The sequence below is a fragment of the Anolis sagrei genome, chromosome 4 (genome assembly GCF_037176765.1).
Source record: "Anolis sagrei isolate rAnoSag1 chromosome 4, rAnoSag1.mat, whole genome shotgun sequence".
NCBI classification, from domain to species: domain Eukaryota; kingdom Metazoa; phylum Chordata; class Lepidosauria; order Squamata; family Dactyloidae; genus Anolis; species Anolis sagrei.
Genome location: NC_090024.1, coordinates 62,222,195 through 62,238,407, shown reverse-complemented (window position 1 = coordinate 62,238,407; position 16,213 = coordinate 62,222,195). Strand labels below are relative to the sequence as shown.

Sequence of the window (16,213 nt, the reverse complement as noted above, 5' to 3'; positions counted from 1 at the left end):
AATCATATGAAGTTGAACTGACCATAAAGAAAAAATAATTGCAAAACAAAAGGCACATGGAAACTTTGTTGATGTAATCCTGCACTGCAGCTCTACACTGCACCTCCTGCCCCCAGGGAAATTCCAACGTACCATCTCTCCCCATCACCACCTCTTTTTGTAAGCATTTCAAGCTCATCCAGGTCATATCCAAGAAGTGGAGAGCATGTGGTCTAGTTTATTGCTATTTTACTGGGTGTCACACACAAGATGCCTCAGTTGTAAGAAGTAGAAAAGCAGTTACTGAAGAATGAATAAATCAATGAATTAAGGAGACTGAAAGAAGAAAGGGTCATGGAGAGTTCGAGGCTACCTGTGGGCAATAAAGTGAAGCATTTGACAGAGAAAGGATCTGTGGTTCTGATAAAGCGATGGTATGTGGACAGCAAAATGATACATTTCAAATTTCATAGACTTGATGAGAGAGTGAGTAGAGTAGATAGATTGGCAGGTAAGAAAAGAAGAACAGAACAGATTTGTGAAGCATCAAGAACTGGAAAGGACAAATGAAAATAATAGTGTAGCCAATAAGAAGGGATTATGGGAAATCCAGTTCAAAATCCATCTGAGGTCTACATGTTCATCATTGCTATACAACAGCCATCTGAATGAGCCCTTAGACAATGGATAAGTAACAGGCTTTTTAAAAGTCTGAAACATCAATCACCTTACTTGGAATAACTCATGGTGAGGGATTAGGAGTGCTGCAGTCCAAAAAATCTGAAAAGCCACTGTTTCCCACTCCAGTTTAGAACAATGTTTTTCAACTTCGAACCTTCAGGAAAATTTTGCTCCATCAACTATTTTTCATTCAGCAAGGAACGTCTGCAAATCATCAGAAGATAGTGGCTCATATTCTAGAGTACCCGGTTCATTGATGTTTGTGTATGTGTGTGTTTTAGGCCTCACCACAGTCCAACATTAATAAGAATGTTAACAGTACAGTTGAGAAACACCCCTTAGCATCACCAACCCACTCCTGTAGCTTTGCACTGTGGGCAAAGATTGGTCATGTTGAACGAGTTGTCAAGGAAGACAGTTGGCCATTACTAATCAGATAACGTAATGGCAAGCTACTCCCGAGTGTTACCTGCCTAAGAATATCCTATGAAACTCATGGGACCACCTTAAGTCAAAGGTGACTTAAAGACACACACTTTTTCACCCCAAACAAGCTGAGAAGGGATCAAGGGTGTTTCCTGGAACATGTCTTCAAAGTACTGCATAAAGAGAACCTGTCTGACACATTCAGAATTTAGTCAATAATGTCATGCTACTACAGTGTTTCATTTTGGAAATACAGGCAGTCCCTGAGTTGCAAACATAGGACTTACAAATGACTCATAGTTAAGAATGGGGATGAGACAACAGGAAGTAAGAAAAATCGACCCCTAAGAAGGGAAATTCATTCCCCAAGACTTATCATGGGGAAAAAGTGTCTCCACTGAAGCTTTCTAACCTATCCTTGTTTCCTCAACAAGCTATTTTTTTTCAAAATCCAGTTATCACAGGGACAGAAAGTGAGGTGAAATCTTCTGAACAGGGGCACAGACAGCTAAAGAACACCACAGGAGTGTTAATCTTTCCCTATGCTATCCAAAACCTATATTTCTTTTTGAGTTAGATTGAGTCCTGTATAGGGTGCACAGTTTCAAAATCTACAAGACTCTTGCATAAAAATACTTTCCTTGTATGCTGGCATACCCCGAGTTATGAACAAGATAGATTCTATAGGGTTTGTTCCTAAGGCTGGAGTTACACTTTAAAATGCACCTGTTCTGAGTTCCACACAAATTCAGCTTAGGAACAAACCTACAGAACCTAACTTATTCGTAACTTGGGGGCTACCTGTGTACAAGGAAAGTGTTTTCATGCAAGACTGTCTAGTAGATTTTGAAGCTGTCGCTCTTTACAGGACTCGATCTAACTCAAAAAGAAATAGTACTGGAGGCTTACACATGTTTTTTTTCAACAATTTAAAAGTCAATTGTAATACAAATCTGAATAAAGCTTTAAGGATTGTTTAATATAAAACAATTTGGAGAGTGTACCCTTTATGCTACAAGGTGGATGTCTGTTCTGAGACATCAGTACAACGAAACAGTCACTATGAATCATTTCTTAAAAGAAAATATTTTATTGCATCATGAAAAAAGTATAATCATCCAAATTCAAACTTGTTTTAAAATCTGATACTGGTTTGTTTGTTGCCTATTGGTTGTTTTCTTCCATATGGGAATGATATGAAGACTAATCTTGTTACTAAATATTGCACAGCCTGAAAGAAAAACAATGAAAACAGTAACAAAAACAAAATCACATGATTTGGGGAAACATCTCACATTATGAAACAAAACCCTACTAAAGAACATTTATCAAAACAAAAACAAAGCAACTTCTGGTTTCTACAGTAGCCTTAAGGTTGGAATGACTGTATTCCACTGAAAACCATTTCAGTGTCAGGAAGCTTCAGTCCAGCAATCCCTTGTGCAAATAAGATTCAAATGCATTTAAGTCTTTGATGCCGCATAGACAATTGCGACACCTTTCTATGACATCTCTGCCAGGGAAGAAGAAACATACAAAGAAGAACCATTTCATTTATGCGGTGAGTTTTGCCTGCAGTTCCATCTCTGCTGCCCGTTTGAGTGCAACATCCACAAGGAGCTGAAACCCACTAAAATCCTGATTGAGGTCTGGAGGAGTTGGAGGGGGAGTGTTGAAAAGCCCACTCTGTGCATTTGTATTTGGTCCCAGCTTAGACATATCTTCCTGGTATAGAAGAGAGTTGTCTGTAAAGTTGGGAGTCGAGGCCCGCTGCAAGTCGTCTGAGGTCTGAGTTGCACTGCCGGAATGACCAAAATGGAGAGGAGTATCTTTTAGTGCAGTTACTGTGGTGTGGCAAATTACCGACGGTCGAGCTGAAATAGATCCGGGGGAAGGAGGCTTGCAAATCTTGTTTGGTCCTGTGCTCTCAGAAATGAAGGAGCTATCGATCAGGGAAATGCAATTTTTTGTGCCAATGGAGAATTCTGTGCCTTCAGTCATCCTGGCCCCTCGTCGCGAGATTGTGAATTGATTGGGGTCCTTCCCATCCTTCCTCAGCATGTCAGGTAAAAGTCTGCGGCGTGCATTGATAAACCAGTTGCAGACCTGGGAACATAACGACATCTTAAATTCCTACCTTTGTTCATTTTGAACTATGCAACCACAGAGCAGTGCAGTGAAAATTCACAAATCCCTTCAAGCAGATTTCTTTAACTAAAGGACAAAAAGGCTGGCAGACAAGTTTTGACACACCCATTCAAAGGCCCTTCCTTTCTTCCTGTTTCTACCAGCCTTAGAGCCTCCGGCTATCGAAAGACTGCTTAGCCTAACCCACTCTGTTCAGTTTTGAGCTGTGTACACATGTTAAACTGTTACCCATTGTTCATTACATTTTGGTTAATTAACAACAGGAAAATGTTTTCTTGTGAAAGAGCAACCCCTCCCCAAGACAGTTACTGATTTGCCTTGTTCAACTGACTGTGTCAACAGGCAAAACAAGGATTACCTCACCAATGTTTGCCCTTGTTTGATTATCAAGCCAGTTTCCTGGGCAATAAAAGACAGCTTAACAGTCCCTTTCATGTTTACTGGAGAAAGATTGTTTCTGCTTACTAAGAAGTGATACCAGCAAAGCCACACACACCAGGATGGTAAGACTAAAGCTTATTATTCAACAAGCTGTGTTTATGCCATCTAAACACAGACAATGCAAACACAACCCCCACTGCCCTGAAAGTATGAAGAAAAACACTCAGCTTAGTCTGATTGCTGTTTGAAACCACCCAGGAGAACCAACATATAATGGTTTGAATGTTGAACCAGGAGTTTGTGAGGCCAGGATCTAAAACCCCACTTAGCCATGGAGACCCTCTGGGTGACCTGCCATAAGTCACACGCTCTCAGCCTCAGAGGAAGGCAATGGCAAAGAAACTCTGAATAAATCTTGGCAAGAAAAACCCATGATAGGGTTTTGATTTCAAGACACACGGCAACAAATTCAGCAGCACAGTAGGAATAAACAAGGAATTGAGATAGATTCTAGAGCATCCAAAATGCTTGCACTCCTGTCTTTTATTTGTAAATTCCTTCAGGTCTGTAAATGTGCTTTAATAAAGCAAAACCCCAAGGTGCTTAAGAAGCCAAATTAATTAAAGCTTTTATGGTCCCAAATCCAAGACACTGTCTAAAGCAGCCATGGGCAAACTTCAGCTCTCCAGGTGTTTTGGACTTCAACTCCCACAATTCCTAACAACTGGTAGGCTGTTAGAAATTGTGGAAGCCCAAAACATCTGGAGGACTGAAGTTTGTCCATGGCTGGTCTAAAGATATTGGATCTAAAGCAGACCTACACAATCTGTGGCACTCCAAGTGTTTTAGACTTCTGCTACCAGAATTCCTGGTCATTAGAACAACTTCCTAGAGCTTCTGGAGTTGGAAGCCCAAACACCTGGAGGGCTGCAGGCTGTGCATGCCCGAACTACACAAACCAATTTCTACATTCTGGTAAAGCTTTCTGTGTATTTACAAATCAAACAATAGTTCTATAAGAGGGCCACTTTTGTTTTTGTTTAAAGCAAACGAGTACACTTGTGTACATGCATTTTCCCTAATGACTGTAAATAATGACTTCTATGAATATCTAGACTGAGACCTAGCAATCTTAACCTACAACTACTGCAATTTCCAGGCAGGGGGAACACCTAAAATTGATATTGTCCTCACTAACATGTGGTGACGATACTCTTTGACCACTTTAGAGAATTAAAGATATGTGTGCCTAAGATTACATGTTCATACTTCATATCCTTACATACCTGTAGTGTAGAGAGGTGTGTTTGTCTTGACAGTAGTGCTTTTTCTTGCTCTGAAGGATAGGCGTTGTAGCGGTGTTCATATAGCCACCCACGAAGAATCTGCACAGATTCCTTGGGCAGATTGCCCCGCCTTCTCCTCTTGATTGAACTGGCAGAAGAGGAAAGATCCAGAGGCAGATCCATACTGTCATCATCCTCGGTCTCACTGCCTGATACACCTACAGCAGCACCTACAAATAAAATAGAGTGTTCAGTTAGTGCACTACATTATCTGCATCTATTCATTTAGACAACAGCTTCTTAAACTGTGGGTCCTGACCCCAAATGGGGTCTCCTTAGATCAGTTTTTTTGGGGTCATGAAAAAATTGACAACAAAAGGTTTCTGAATGCCACCAAGACATTTACACAAATCTGTTGGCATCGGTGCGAAGTGTTTACAGTGGATTCTGCAGAGAATGCTTCAGCTGTACTTCATAAAAAGAAAAGCCAGCCTGTTTAGCAAGCCTTGGAAATGCTAATTTATTATCAGCAGATTTTTAAGATTTACACCTATTTTATATACATTTATATATACACAGGGTGGCATAAAAGTTTCTCAGGCAGAAAGTGGTCACAAGTGAAAAAAATTAAGAAACCCTGATTGGGATGAACCTCTATGTTAACCTTGTTGTTAACACATGGTGATGTGTACCAAAGAGGAACATAAACTCCTTGTGTCTGTAATCTTCATTCTGATGAAGTGGCTCTACCCGGTGACATATATTTAATGGATGTATCATTTGGAGGGCCAAACAAACTACTGACTATGGATATGCAGGGTGTCCATAGTCTCTTTACCATTTAAATGGAAAAGAAACGTTATGGACACCCTGTATATCCAGCCACTTTTCCCACTGAACCAAATTATCTCATGGTCTGATAGGCAATCAGGAACATAAAAACAAAGTATTTGTTTAATTAGATGTCAGATGCATTACTCGGTACAACTTCTAGATTTTTAAAGACTCTTCTATTTTCAGTGAGCTTACAGCATAAATGAAGAAGCACAAGGTGCTTTTGATAACCATTACCAAATATTAAACAGTAAGTACTGAAACAAGAGAGGGAGATGTATGTGCTTGAAAAACTGTCTGTAGAATAATTTCACTCTTCTCAGAATGAAGAATTTCACTCTTCTCTTTCTTCTAGTCATGATCCATTTTCTGCAACTGACCCTTTCAAATTGTGTATGTGTGCCTCTAGGTCAGCTGTAACTTAAAGTGACCTGATGAATTCCATGGGGTCTTTTTAGGCAAGGAATACTCAGAAAGGTTTTAATCTGTTATTTCCTCTGAAATATAGCCTGCAGCATCTGGTATTCAAATTACTGAATATTTAATACATTTATACAAACATGAATACATTTATGTGATTTTCACACATCTCATAAAGAGATCTATTCATAAACCTTTTTAAGATTGGGACTGGAAATTAGCTGGTTTACAATGAGTGAAACTCCAGTTTCTAACAGTTTGGTCTCAAAATTGATATAAGCCAGAAAAGCATTTGTCAGCTGTGGTAAATATGCCAGCTCAGCAGTTTATGTTCATCCCAGACACATTTATGCTAGCACAACAAATCTTTATCACCAAGTTTAACTTGTCTGTAACACATTAAGTAGTAGTATTAAAGCCCTTACAACAAATCATAGGAAGCAGCCTTATATCAAATATTTCTCGTAAGTTGCTTACTACTTTATTTTTTAACTGGACATTCCTGAACTAGAAGCCAAAATGACTGAACTGAATGCAGACATGATATATATGTAAGATAGAAGGTAGTAGTAAAAATTACTTGAATCTCCAAGACTTTGGTGACAGGGTGACTTGGAGATCTCTCCATAAATTGAAGTCCACAGCAGTTAGCAACAAAACCAGGACTTAAGCCTGGGTCCAATGATGAATTCTGTGCCACTGATCTCACCCCAAACTGAACAACATTGCTTCAAGCATTTCATGCACAACTACGCAATTCCATTTTCCCCTACAAATTACAGATCTCTTGACTCTAATCATGTGTTGTGGAAAATAATCATACTAGTTTAAGTAGAACTTGATTCCAGGTCAACATGATTAACACTGCACTCCAAGAAACATCTGAAGAAACCAATCAAATAATACTGCATGCCAGCAAAGAGACATCACACTGGATGCTAAGTATTTTAATAACATTCTTCTAACCTTTGCTTCTTTGCTTGTGATTTTGTACCCTTTTCATCCCTGCCAGAAATTTTTACAATTCATATACAAATCTGGCAGAGGAATCTCTTCCCTGAATTTTGCCTAGTGACAAAGTGAAGGAGATCTAACTTTGTTTTTTATCAAGAGTACCAAACTATGCCAAGTACAGAAAGAGCCTTATGCTAACTAGATTCTTATCAGTACAAGTGGAAAATCCAAACATGACAGTCAGTGTAGAAATGAGTCAGAATCCTATACTCATGCAAGGCATGCCCCACCTTGTCAGTGCCATTTACAGCTCAGTAATGTTATGCTTGCAACAAAAGAAACAATGGAAGTTCAGTCATTTAAATATCGAGAACCACAACATGGATACAATTTCAAGTTAACAGGAGAATTTATATGGCCAAGATACAGAACCCGGTGCTACTCAATTGGTTGTCCCTAGACTAACAGCAGTCTCTGAGCCATTGGCTGTCAGACTCTAGAAAACTTCTAAGAAAGAAAGAAAGAAAGAAAGAAAAAGAAAGACAGACAGACAGACAGACAGCAACTGTCACCAATAGGTGCATGTCCTTTGTACAAGATACATCTACTAGGTTTCAAGTAGTAACCCAATAGGTGCAAGTATGGTATTGGGCTCTGACCCATCGGGGAGGGTGCATTCTATCTCCCAGTCTACAGAACTAGACGCATGGCATTCTTAACACACAGGAACTTCAATTCTATTCCTGTAATCTGCAACGACAGCATTGTACAAGGATAAAGAGGGAAAGAGCCAGGAGGGAGTACACTGTTTGCAAAGTATTCAAGAAACAAAGTTGTACAAGCAGAGCACTGAAATAATGATAAATGTGTAGTGTTCCCCTGCACTCTGGTGTTACATATGTTGGATTAACAACCCAACTGTCAGTAATTGTGTCTATTACATGCAGGATTTGGGATAAGTGTGCCCTCTGTAGAATGGAAACTCTTAGAATCTATTCATGGATTTCATGTATCAACAGCTCCATGCTGGAGGATTCAAGTCATATATATGAGAATGAAACAAGTAAATAAATAAAAAACATAAGCAAAAAAAAAACCCCCATAAAATGATGACCAGCATTTTGATCTTTAGCAAAAACTGCAGCCTCAACTGGAAGAACATTCCTCAGGATGGGAGCCAATACCGCTCTACTCGTGGAAATCTGTATAGGTTTTATGACCATATATTGTGGAAAGCAACGGATAGCAGGAACACATTTCCTGGTGAACTCTAACTACTTCAGTGCACCTTTACAGGAACTACTGACCAAACACTCATGACTCATTTTCCCACACAGGGCCGGGACATATGGAGCAGTGTAGTCAGTCTTTGGAGACAGACATCTAGTACAATTGCCTGTGGGTTATGGGTGGATATGCTCATGATGACATTACCTTCCCCAACAAGTAATTCCTTAATCAGAGGCAGCAGGGAGATTGTCACTGTCAAAATTAGGCAGCAGGGAGATTGTCACTGTTGACAACTCATTCCTTATTTTTACTGATTCAACTATTTGTTGCAATTGCCAATACTGCAATAGCTCTTCACTATCCCATGGACAACCAGACATGTGCCCACTCCCTGTATCAGAGATGGCAAGAGATGCTGCAGCAAAAACAGACAGCTGATAGGGCTGTCAAGCTGTGGACCACGACAAACTTATGATGCATGAAATACATGCACTCTTCAACTAGTGGTACAGACTACTCCTAAATTAATCTTTCTTATGCACTTGCCCCCATTCTTTCCTATATGTGCAAATAACAACAACTCTCACCCCCATCCCCAGCACAATGCAGGATCCCCACACAAAAAGAACCATACAAACACATTCTGTGTAGTATAAATTAACCTAATCTGCAAGGAGGCATTGTTTCTATTGCAGCATTCAAATACTTCTGGAATTTCTTCTCCCTGCAAGCTTTCCATGGTTCAGAATCACAGGCATTTATATAGAGGAAGGGTGTGAACTGTTCTCTCTTTCTGGCTACCTCATTGTGCATTGTAGACCTAGCGATTATATGTATTGCTGTGTCAGGTGAGGTCATTGGGTCATTTGGTCCATGCTGCCTTTCCCAAATGAAACATAGAGGAAAGAAAAGACTACAAAGCAGGAATACAAGACAAGTCAATGGATCTACACACGTTACGCAAGTAATGTGTCATGATCCCAGCCTGGAGGAGAACGTCATGCTAAAGGATTTTAATTAAATCAATTCCGACATTGCCTTAAAAGAAAAATAAAAGTTCAGAACTTAGAATCCTAGAATCCTTGATTTGGAAAAGCCCACAAGGGCTATGCAGGAAAACAGAATTCAAGCACTCCTGACAGATGGCCATCTAGCCTCTGCTTAAAAAGCTCCATAGAAGGAGGCTTGTACTGAAAGCATTTTAAAATGGTAGACACGTGTGTTTTGTTTCCAAAATGAAATTGGGAGCCTGCTCTAGGGCCTTCCCCCTGAAAAACAAAACAAAAAAAATGTGGAACTGGTAAATTGCCCAACAAAACAATGAAAAATTAAAGCAAGAACAAACAAGCAGAGCTGCCTGGCTTTTGATCTGCTTACTTATTGTGACATGTTCTCTCTGCTAAGAGGTTAATGATACAAAACAGGTTTGGGCTAAACAGGAGGAAACAGCCATGGAACTTCTCTTGGGGGGTAATGAGCTGATTTCAATAAAGGCAGCTCTTTGAACTGCCAGGAAAGGTCTCCATATTTGTGCTAAAGCAACACCAACAGGAAATGGCAGGGAGGCCATAGATCTCTCCCCAGTCCAGCTGATTTCTTATTAGAGCAAAGGCCACACTGGTGCTGTCTGGTGCTGTTTATATTGGTGCACTGGCGCTGATTACAGGCTAGCGTTGGTTTTCTTCTTGTTAGTAATCAGTCTGTGCTCTTGGTTTCCTGTTTTAACAGGCCACCGGTAAAAGGCAGCCTTGCAAGCAGCCTGTGTCATCTGCAGAGATTGGAAATGTTCCTTCTTTTTAATGCAAACTTGCAACAGTCATGCTGACTGTGAAATTCTGGAAACAGTAGATTCAAAAGTAACTTTTCCACATTATGCTCATAAATTAGCTAGATATTTTTTTTAAAAAATTGAATGGATACACAAAGTGTTCCTCTTTTTAAATGAAGTGATTTTATTAGCTGTCTTCAAAGTTTTCTGCTATGTCTTAGTGACAAAAACACCAAAAGACTCCTATCTCAATTCAAGAAAAACTTAGTCAAATTTAACCTGGAAAAGAAAATAAAGCAATCCACATTAAGATTTACATTGGTTTAACTTAATGTAGCCAGAGAGTTATATTGGCAGTACTGTCAGACTCGCTGAACTAACTTTGGATGTTCAGTTCTCATTTGTGTATGCACGTGTGCTTCTGTCTTCAAATTGCCTGTTGAATTATAGCAACCCACACATTCCATTGGGTTTTCTTAGGCAAGGAATACTCGTAGGTGGTTTTATCCATTCCTTCCTCTGAAATATAGCTGACAGCACTTGATATTCATTGATGGTCTCCCAACCAAGTACTAGCCATTTTGGCCCCCTTCACACAGTCCTATATCCCAGAATATTAAGGCAGAAAATTCCACATTATCATAGTGTGGACTCAGATAACCCAGTTCAAAGCAATTATGGGGCATTTTCTGCCTTGATATTCTTGGATATAGGTCTGTGTGAAATGGCCCACAGCTGAATAAAATTCCACATTATCTGCTTTGAACTAGGGGCCCTTCCACACAGCACTATATCCCAGAATATCAAGGCAGAAAATCCCACAATATCTGCTTTGAACTGGGTTATCCACACTCAGATAATATGGAATTTCCTTCTTGATATTATGGGATATAGGGATGGGGAAAGGCCCTGTAACTGAGAACAAGAACAACAACCTGGGTTGTCACTGCTTAGCTTCTGAGATCAGATGGGGATCTGGTACCTATTAACACCCTTTCTTCTCATTTACACCTCTTAAATCCAGTGTTTTAATGCTATCGTTTCCAGCAAACAAACCTACAGTTACAATTTTCACTACACTAGCAGTTCACTAGGTATGAAGTTTACAGGCTCAAATGACATTTGGCTAACTTGTCAGATAGCCAAAAGTCAACTCCTCCCTCAGTAAAATGGGGACAGAGCTGTGGTCCTCTAGAAAAAAGGCTGATAAGAAGTCCAACATCACCTAAAGGGCCATAAGCTCCCCATGATAACTTAAAGAGGATGGTTTATTGATTTGAATGACAGTACTTCCCATTTTGGACAAAAGAACTATAATCCAATGATTTATAACGGTATGTTTAGCATCAATAATAAAGAAGAGTCTTCTGGTGCCTGAAAGACTGACAAAGTTAATATGGCATAAACCTTCATGACCCAGAGTATGTGCCATGCATGAAATGTTACTCTGAACTGGCAGACACATGTACAGATAGGTGAGAAGAAAAAGAAAGAAATGAGGTCAAGACAGGGAAATGAAATGCAAGAAAAACAATGTCATGCTGACATTAAGGTGTTTTTGTTGTTGTGTGCCTTCAAGTCATTGCTAGCCCAAGGCAAGTGAGGGTCAACAGAGGCTGAGATAATGTGCCCAAGGTTGCCGGGCCCTTCCACACAGCCATATCAAGGCAGAATAACCCAAAATCTCTACTTTGTACTGGAATATCAGAATCCACACTGCCATATACCCCAGTTCAAAGCAGATAATGTGGGATTTTATTCAGCTGTGTGGAAGTGAGTTTCCACAGCCAAGTGCAGAGTCGAACCCCCGGTCTCCAGAGTCCTAGTCCAACACAACAAACCACTACATCATTGGCTTAAAGCTTTGTTTGTGTAAAAAAAACCTGCAAAATTAAATATAACTGCATAATTAAAGCCTAGCTGATGAGCTATAACTGCCACTCGCAAAGAAAAGTAAGTTGTTACTATGTAAGTTCAAAAAATCTTTATGTAATAATATTAGAATGGAAGGGCATGTTTTCTTCGATTGCCACTGAAACATTAACTGCCTTACCTCATCTCTTCACTGGTTTCATTATTAACTTTAATGCTTCCCAAAAGGTGTCAGCTTAACTTGAATGTACACAAACGGCAAACTGAACTTTTAAAAAAATCAACACTTCTTTGTTCCGGTCTCTTTCACAGTTCTGCAAACTTTTCTGCAGTTTCCCTTTTTATACCATAGGTTCTGCCGTAGATTCTTGGTTTCAAATTCCTCCATTCTGTCCTGCTAGATTTCCATTGTTTTATCCCATGCCCAGCCTTTACTCACTAGCCAACTAGATGGGACTCCTTTTGTTTTACTTTGTGAAAAAATCCCAAACATTCCAGCTGTGAGACTTGATACCATGTAATGTCCGTAAAAGTAAGAAGGAAGAGGGGAAGGCAGCTATGGAAGAGGTTTTACATTTAAACATGGAATGAAAGAAGGGGGAAAGAAACACAAGGCAGCTGCCTCAGGGAAAAGCTTGAACAATGGAAGCAACAGACGACAGGAAACCAGCTCACCACCGCTGTGCAAACACAGGGAGTAGAGGAATGTTCTAAAAATAACGACTCCAAATTATTCACTCTGGAAATTTTTTTTGGTCCAATAATGCTACTTATTTATTCAAACTGAGAAGTTCAGAAGCCAGAGTGTGTGTCTGTTCCGCCTTCAGAGGCCTATCTGTGGTATGCAACATGCAAAACCATTGGAGAGACACAAAGTGGGGGCTGAATGGTGTTTGAAGCATAAATGCTTATCTTTCATAGTACTCTGGAATGAGTGTGAGTGATTTTCTACAGGTTTAAGTGTATTCTTTGGAGCCTAGCCTCTTTTGTGTGTTTTACATCTAGTTTGAAAACTCCAAGGGCACTTCCAGACAGGTCTTATATCCCAGGATCTGATCCCAGGTTTTCTGCTTTAAATTATATGAGTCCACACAGCCAGATAATCTGGGATAAACAGAAAACCTGGGATCATATCCTGTGATGTAGGAACTGTCTGGAAGGGCCCCAAGAGACATTAATAGGAAACCCAAACCCAGAAGGTGGGTGTAGAATGATACACACAAAGGGTTCCTGCAGGACTCTTGACAAAGAGAGCATTATCTGGACTATAAACACAAAGCATGTTGTTAAAGAAACCACCTCTTGAGAATGCAAGGCTTCCTTCTGAATGCTATACTACCTGTTGCAACTGCTTGTAAAAGCCAAGAATGACATAAAGTAAATAAAGCATGGGGAACAGATGGGTGTTTTTTGAAAAAAAAGAATTAGAATTTTTAAAAACCTAAGTTACATAGATAACCACTTCCGCACAGCCATATAAGCCAGAATATCAAGGCAGAAAATCCCACAATATCTGCTTGGAACTGGGGCCCCTTCCACACAGCTGAATAAAATCCCACATTTTCTGCTTTGAACTGGAATATATGGCAGTGTGGACTCAGATAACCCAGTTCAAAGCAGACATTATGTGATTTTCTGCATTGATATTCTGGCTTACATGGCTATGTGGAAGGGCCCTGGGTTATCTGAGTCCATACTGTCATATATTCCAGTTCAAAGCAGATTACGTGGGATTTTATTCAGCTGTGTGGAAGGGGCCTCAGTTTTGAAGCCACTTGGCTAAATCAGGCCTTTAAGGGCCCTTCCACACAGTCCCATGCCCCAGAATATCAAGGCAGAAAATCCCACAATATCTTTGAACTGGGTTATCTGAGTCCACACTCAGATGTGGGATTTTCTGCCTTGATATTCTGGGACATATGGCAGTGTGGAAGGGCCCATGGTTGAGTGGAAGGGCCCTAAGTCCACACTGCCATACGTTCCAGTTCAAAGCTGATAATGTTGGATTTTATTCAGCTGTGTGGAAGGGGCCTTGGATTCAAGGAACTGGATTATATGGCAGTGTAGATGGGGCCCTAGAGATAAGTTGGGGGGGGGGAGAGAAAGACACATTGAATGCAGAGTGAGAGAGATTTGTTGATTGGCATAAACTTTCCTAGAGTTAATTATACTTCCTCATATGCAAATCTGCCAAAGTTTATGCTTCCAACCAAAGTTTATGCTCCAACCTCCCTCTCTGGGCCCTTCTAATGAGTAATATAACTCAGAACATCAAGACAGAAAATCCCACAATAACTGCTTTGAATTGGGTTGCCTGAGGACCCTTCCACTCAACCCTCTATCACAGAATATCAAGTCAGAAAATCCTAGAATAAGTGCTTTGAACTGAGTTATCTGAGTCCACACTCAGATAATGTGGGATTTTTTGCCTTGATATTCTGGGATATATGGCTGTGTGGAAGGGCCCTGAGTCCACACTGTGATATATTCCAGTTCAAAGCAGATAAGTTTGAGCCCTTCCACACAATCAAGGCAAGAAATCCCACATTATTTGTTTTGAGCTGGAATATATGGCAGTGTGAACTCAAATAAACCAGTTCAAAGCAGATATTGTGGGATTTTCTGCCTTAATATGCTGGTTATATGGCTGAGTGGAAGGGCCCTCTGCCAGAGAGTGCTGGGGCCTCACCAAACTACATGAAATCATAGGATTTGTAGTTTGGTGAGGCCCCAGCACTCTTTGGCAGAGAAAGCTAAAGATCTTGCAAAACCACAGCTCCCCTGATTCCATAACACTGAGCTCTAAGAGTAAAAATTGGTGTCAAACTGCCTTAATTCTAAGGTGTGGGCTCACTTCTCGTGGGGCTCATTTATCATGGAAAAACTTGTGCTGAAAACTTTCTGAAAAGAAGGGGCGGGGAGAAATCTCCACTCTGTCAAACAGTCAAACAAAGCCAGGCGCAAAGGTTTCCAGAAGTTTCACCTTCTTCTTCTTCTTCTTCTGTGCCTTTCCCCATTCCTCCTCTTTGAAAGCACGCAAGCATGTTTCCACAAGCCCGAGGAGCCTTTTTTAAAAGCCCGCACCGAAGCTTTGGGGGAGAAAGCTGGTGTTTCCAGGGCTCCTCCCCCGAGTCTCCCTGAGCCTCCCTCCCTCCCTCCCTGCTGGGAAAAAGCGCAAACAAAGAAAGCGCTCTCGGGAAGCTTTGAACGCGGGTTTGGGGAGCCCAAACCAGGTGCATCGTTGTCTAAACAAAGTCTGGGTTTGAGAGAAAGAGATTGGGGAGAAAGGGGGGCACAGAAAAGCGAGACAAAGAGGAGTCAACAAAGAAAGTTGTAAGAGAGAGAAACTTTTGTCGGGACACAAAGCAGGAGCGTGTTTTTGACAGAGCGCCAGAAAGCAAAAGATGAGGATGCGCTCCTGGTTGGGAATGCCACTTGGGGACCCAAAGTATGTGTGTATGTCTCCCAATCCCGTGTAAAAGGGAGGACTGGCCAAAAGTGCTCAAGAGTGTCTCTCAGGCAAGAGTGCCTTTCGCCAGTTTCTTCCTCTGCAGCACAACCCACAAAAGCAAGCGACTACTTACTTTTCGGAGTTTTCATCTCGGCTCCTGGGCTCTCCTCCTGGCCGAGCCTCTCCTTGGTGGCGTGGGAAAAGGTCCCAACTTGGAAAGAAGAGGGGAAGCAAGGCGGCAAAGTCCTCCTCGTGGAGGGTGAGCGGCCGAGGAAGGCTCAGGAGACCGTGGGGAGCGCTTCTCCCGTCCTCCTCTCTCTCGTCCTCTTTCCCTCTCTTGTTTTCTTTGTTCTGTAACTTGAAGTCAAGGGAAGCAAGCGGCACGGCGGCTCTCCACCACGCGGTGCGCCCTCCCCCACAACTCCCTGCAATGAGTAAGCGAGGCACACACAGAGAGTAACCAGGAGCCAAGCTTTGGGTGCCTCCTCCTCCTCCTCCGCCTCCTCTTTCCCCCTCCCCGCCTGCCCGGCTGGTGCCTCTGTCAGCTCCAAAGGAAGCTCTTCAGCCAAACAAAGTGGTTGTAATGGTGACCCAGAGGCAAGCAAGGGGAACCCCCGCAGCTCCTCGGCTTCCTGCTTCCTTCCTTTCTTTCCAGGCAGCCCGCTCACCAAAACACCAGCCGAGGAGGAGCAAAGAAAAGGAGAAAGAGGGCCAAGAGATGGGATCCTTCCGGCGGGGCCTTTGCTGCGCCTAGCACTCCCAACTCTTGCAAGGGACCGACGG

The 16,213-nt window shown here is 41.4% G+C and overlaps 1 protein-coding gene across 1 annotated transcript; it reads right to left on the bottom strand.

Moving 5' to 3' along the window:
- Window positions 1-2,155: 2,155 nt before the first annotated feature.
- On the bottom strand, window positions 2,156-16,096 carry TGIF1 (TGFB induced factor homeobox 1). The gene is made up of 3 exons (XM_060775118.2): window positions 15,564-16,096; window positions 4,902-5,131; window positions 2,156-3,192 (listed from the first exon to the last, which is right to left on the bottom strand). Exons 1-3 carry the CDS (start codon window positions 15,577-15,579, stop codon window positions 2,641-2,643), a joined length of 798 nt encoding a protein of 265 aa, XP_060631101.2. The 5' UTR covers window positions 15,580-16,096; the 3' UTR covers window positions 2,156-2,640.
- Window positions 16,097-16,213: the final 117 nt, after the last annotated feature.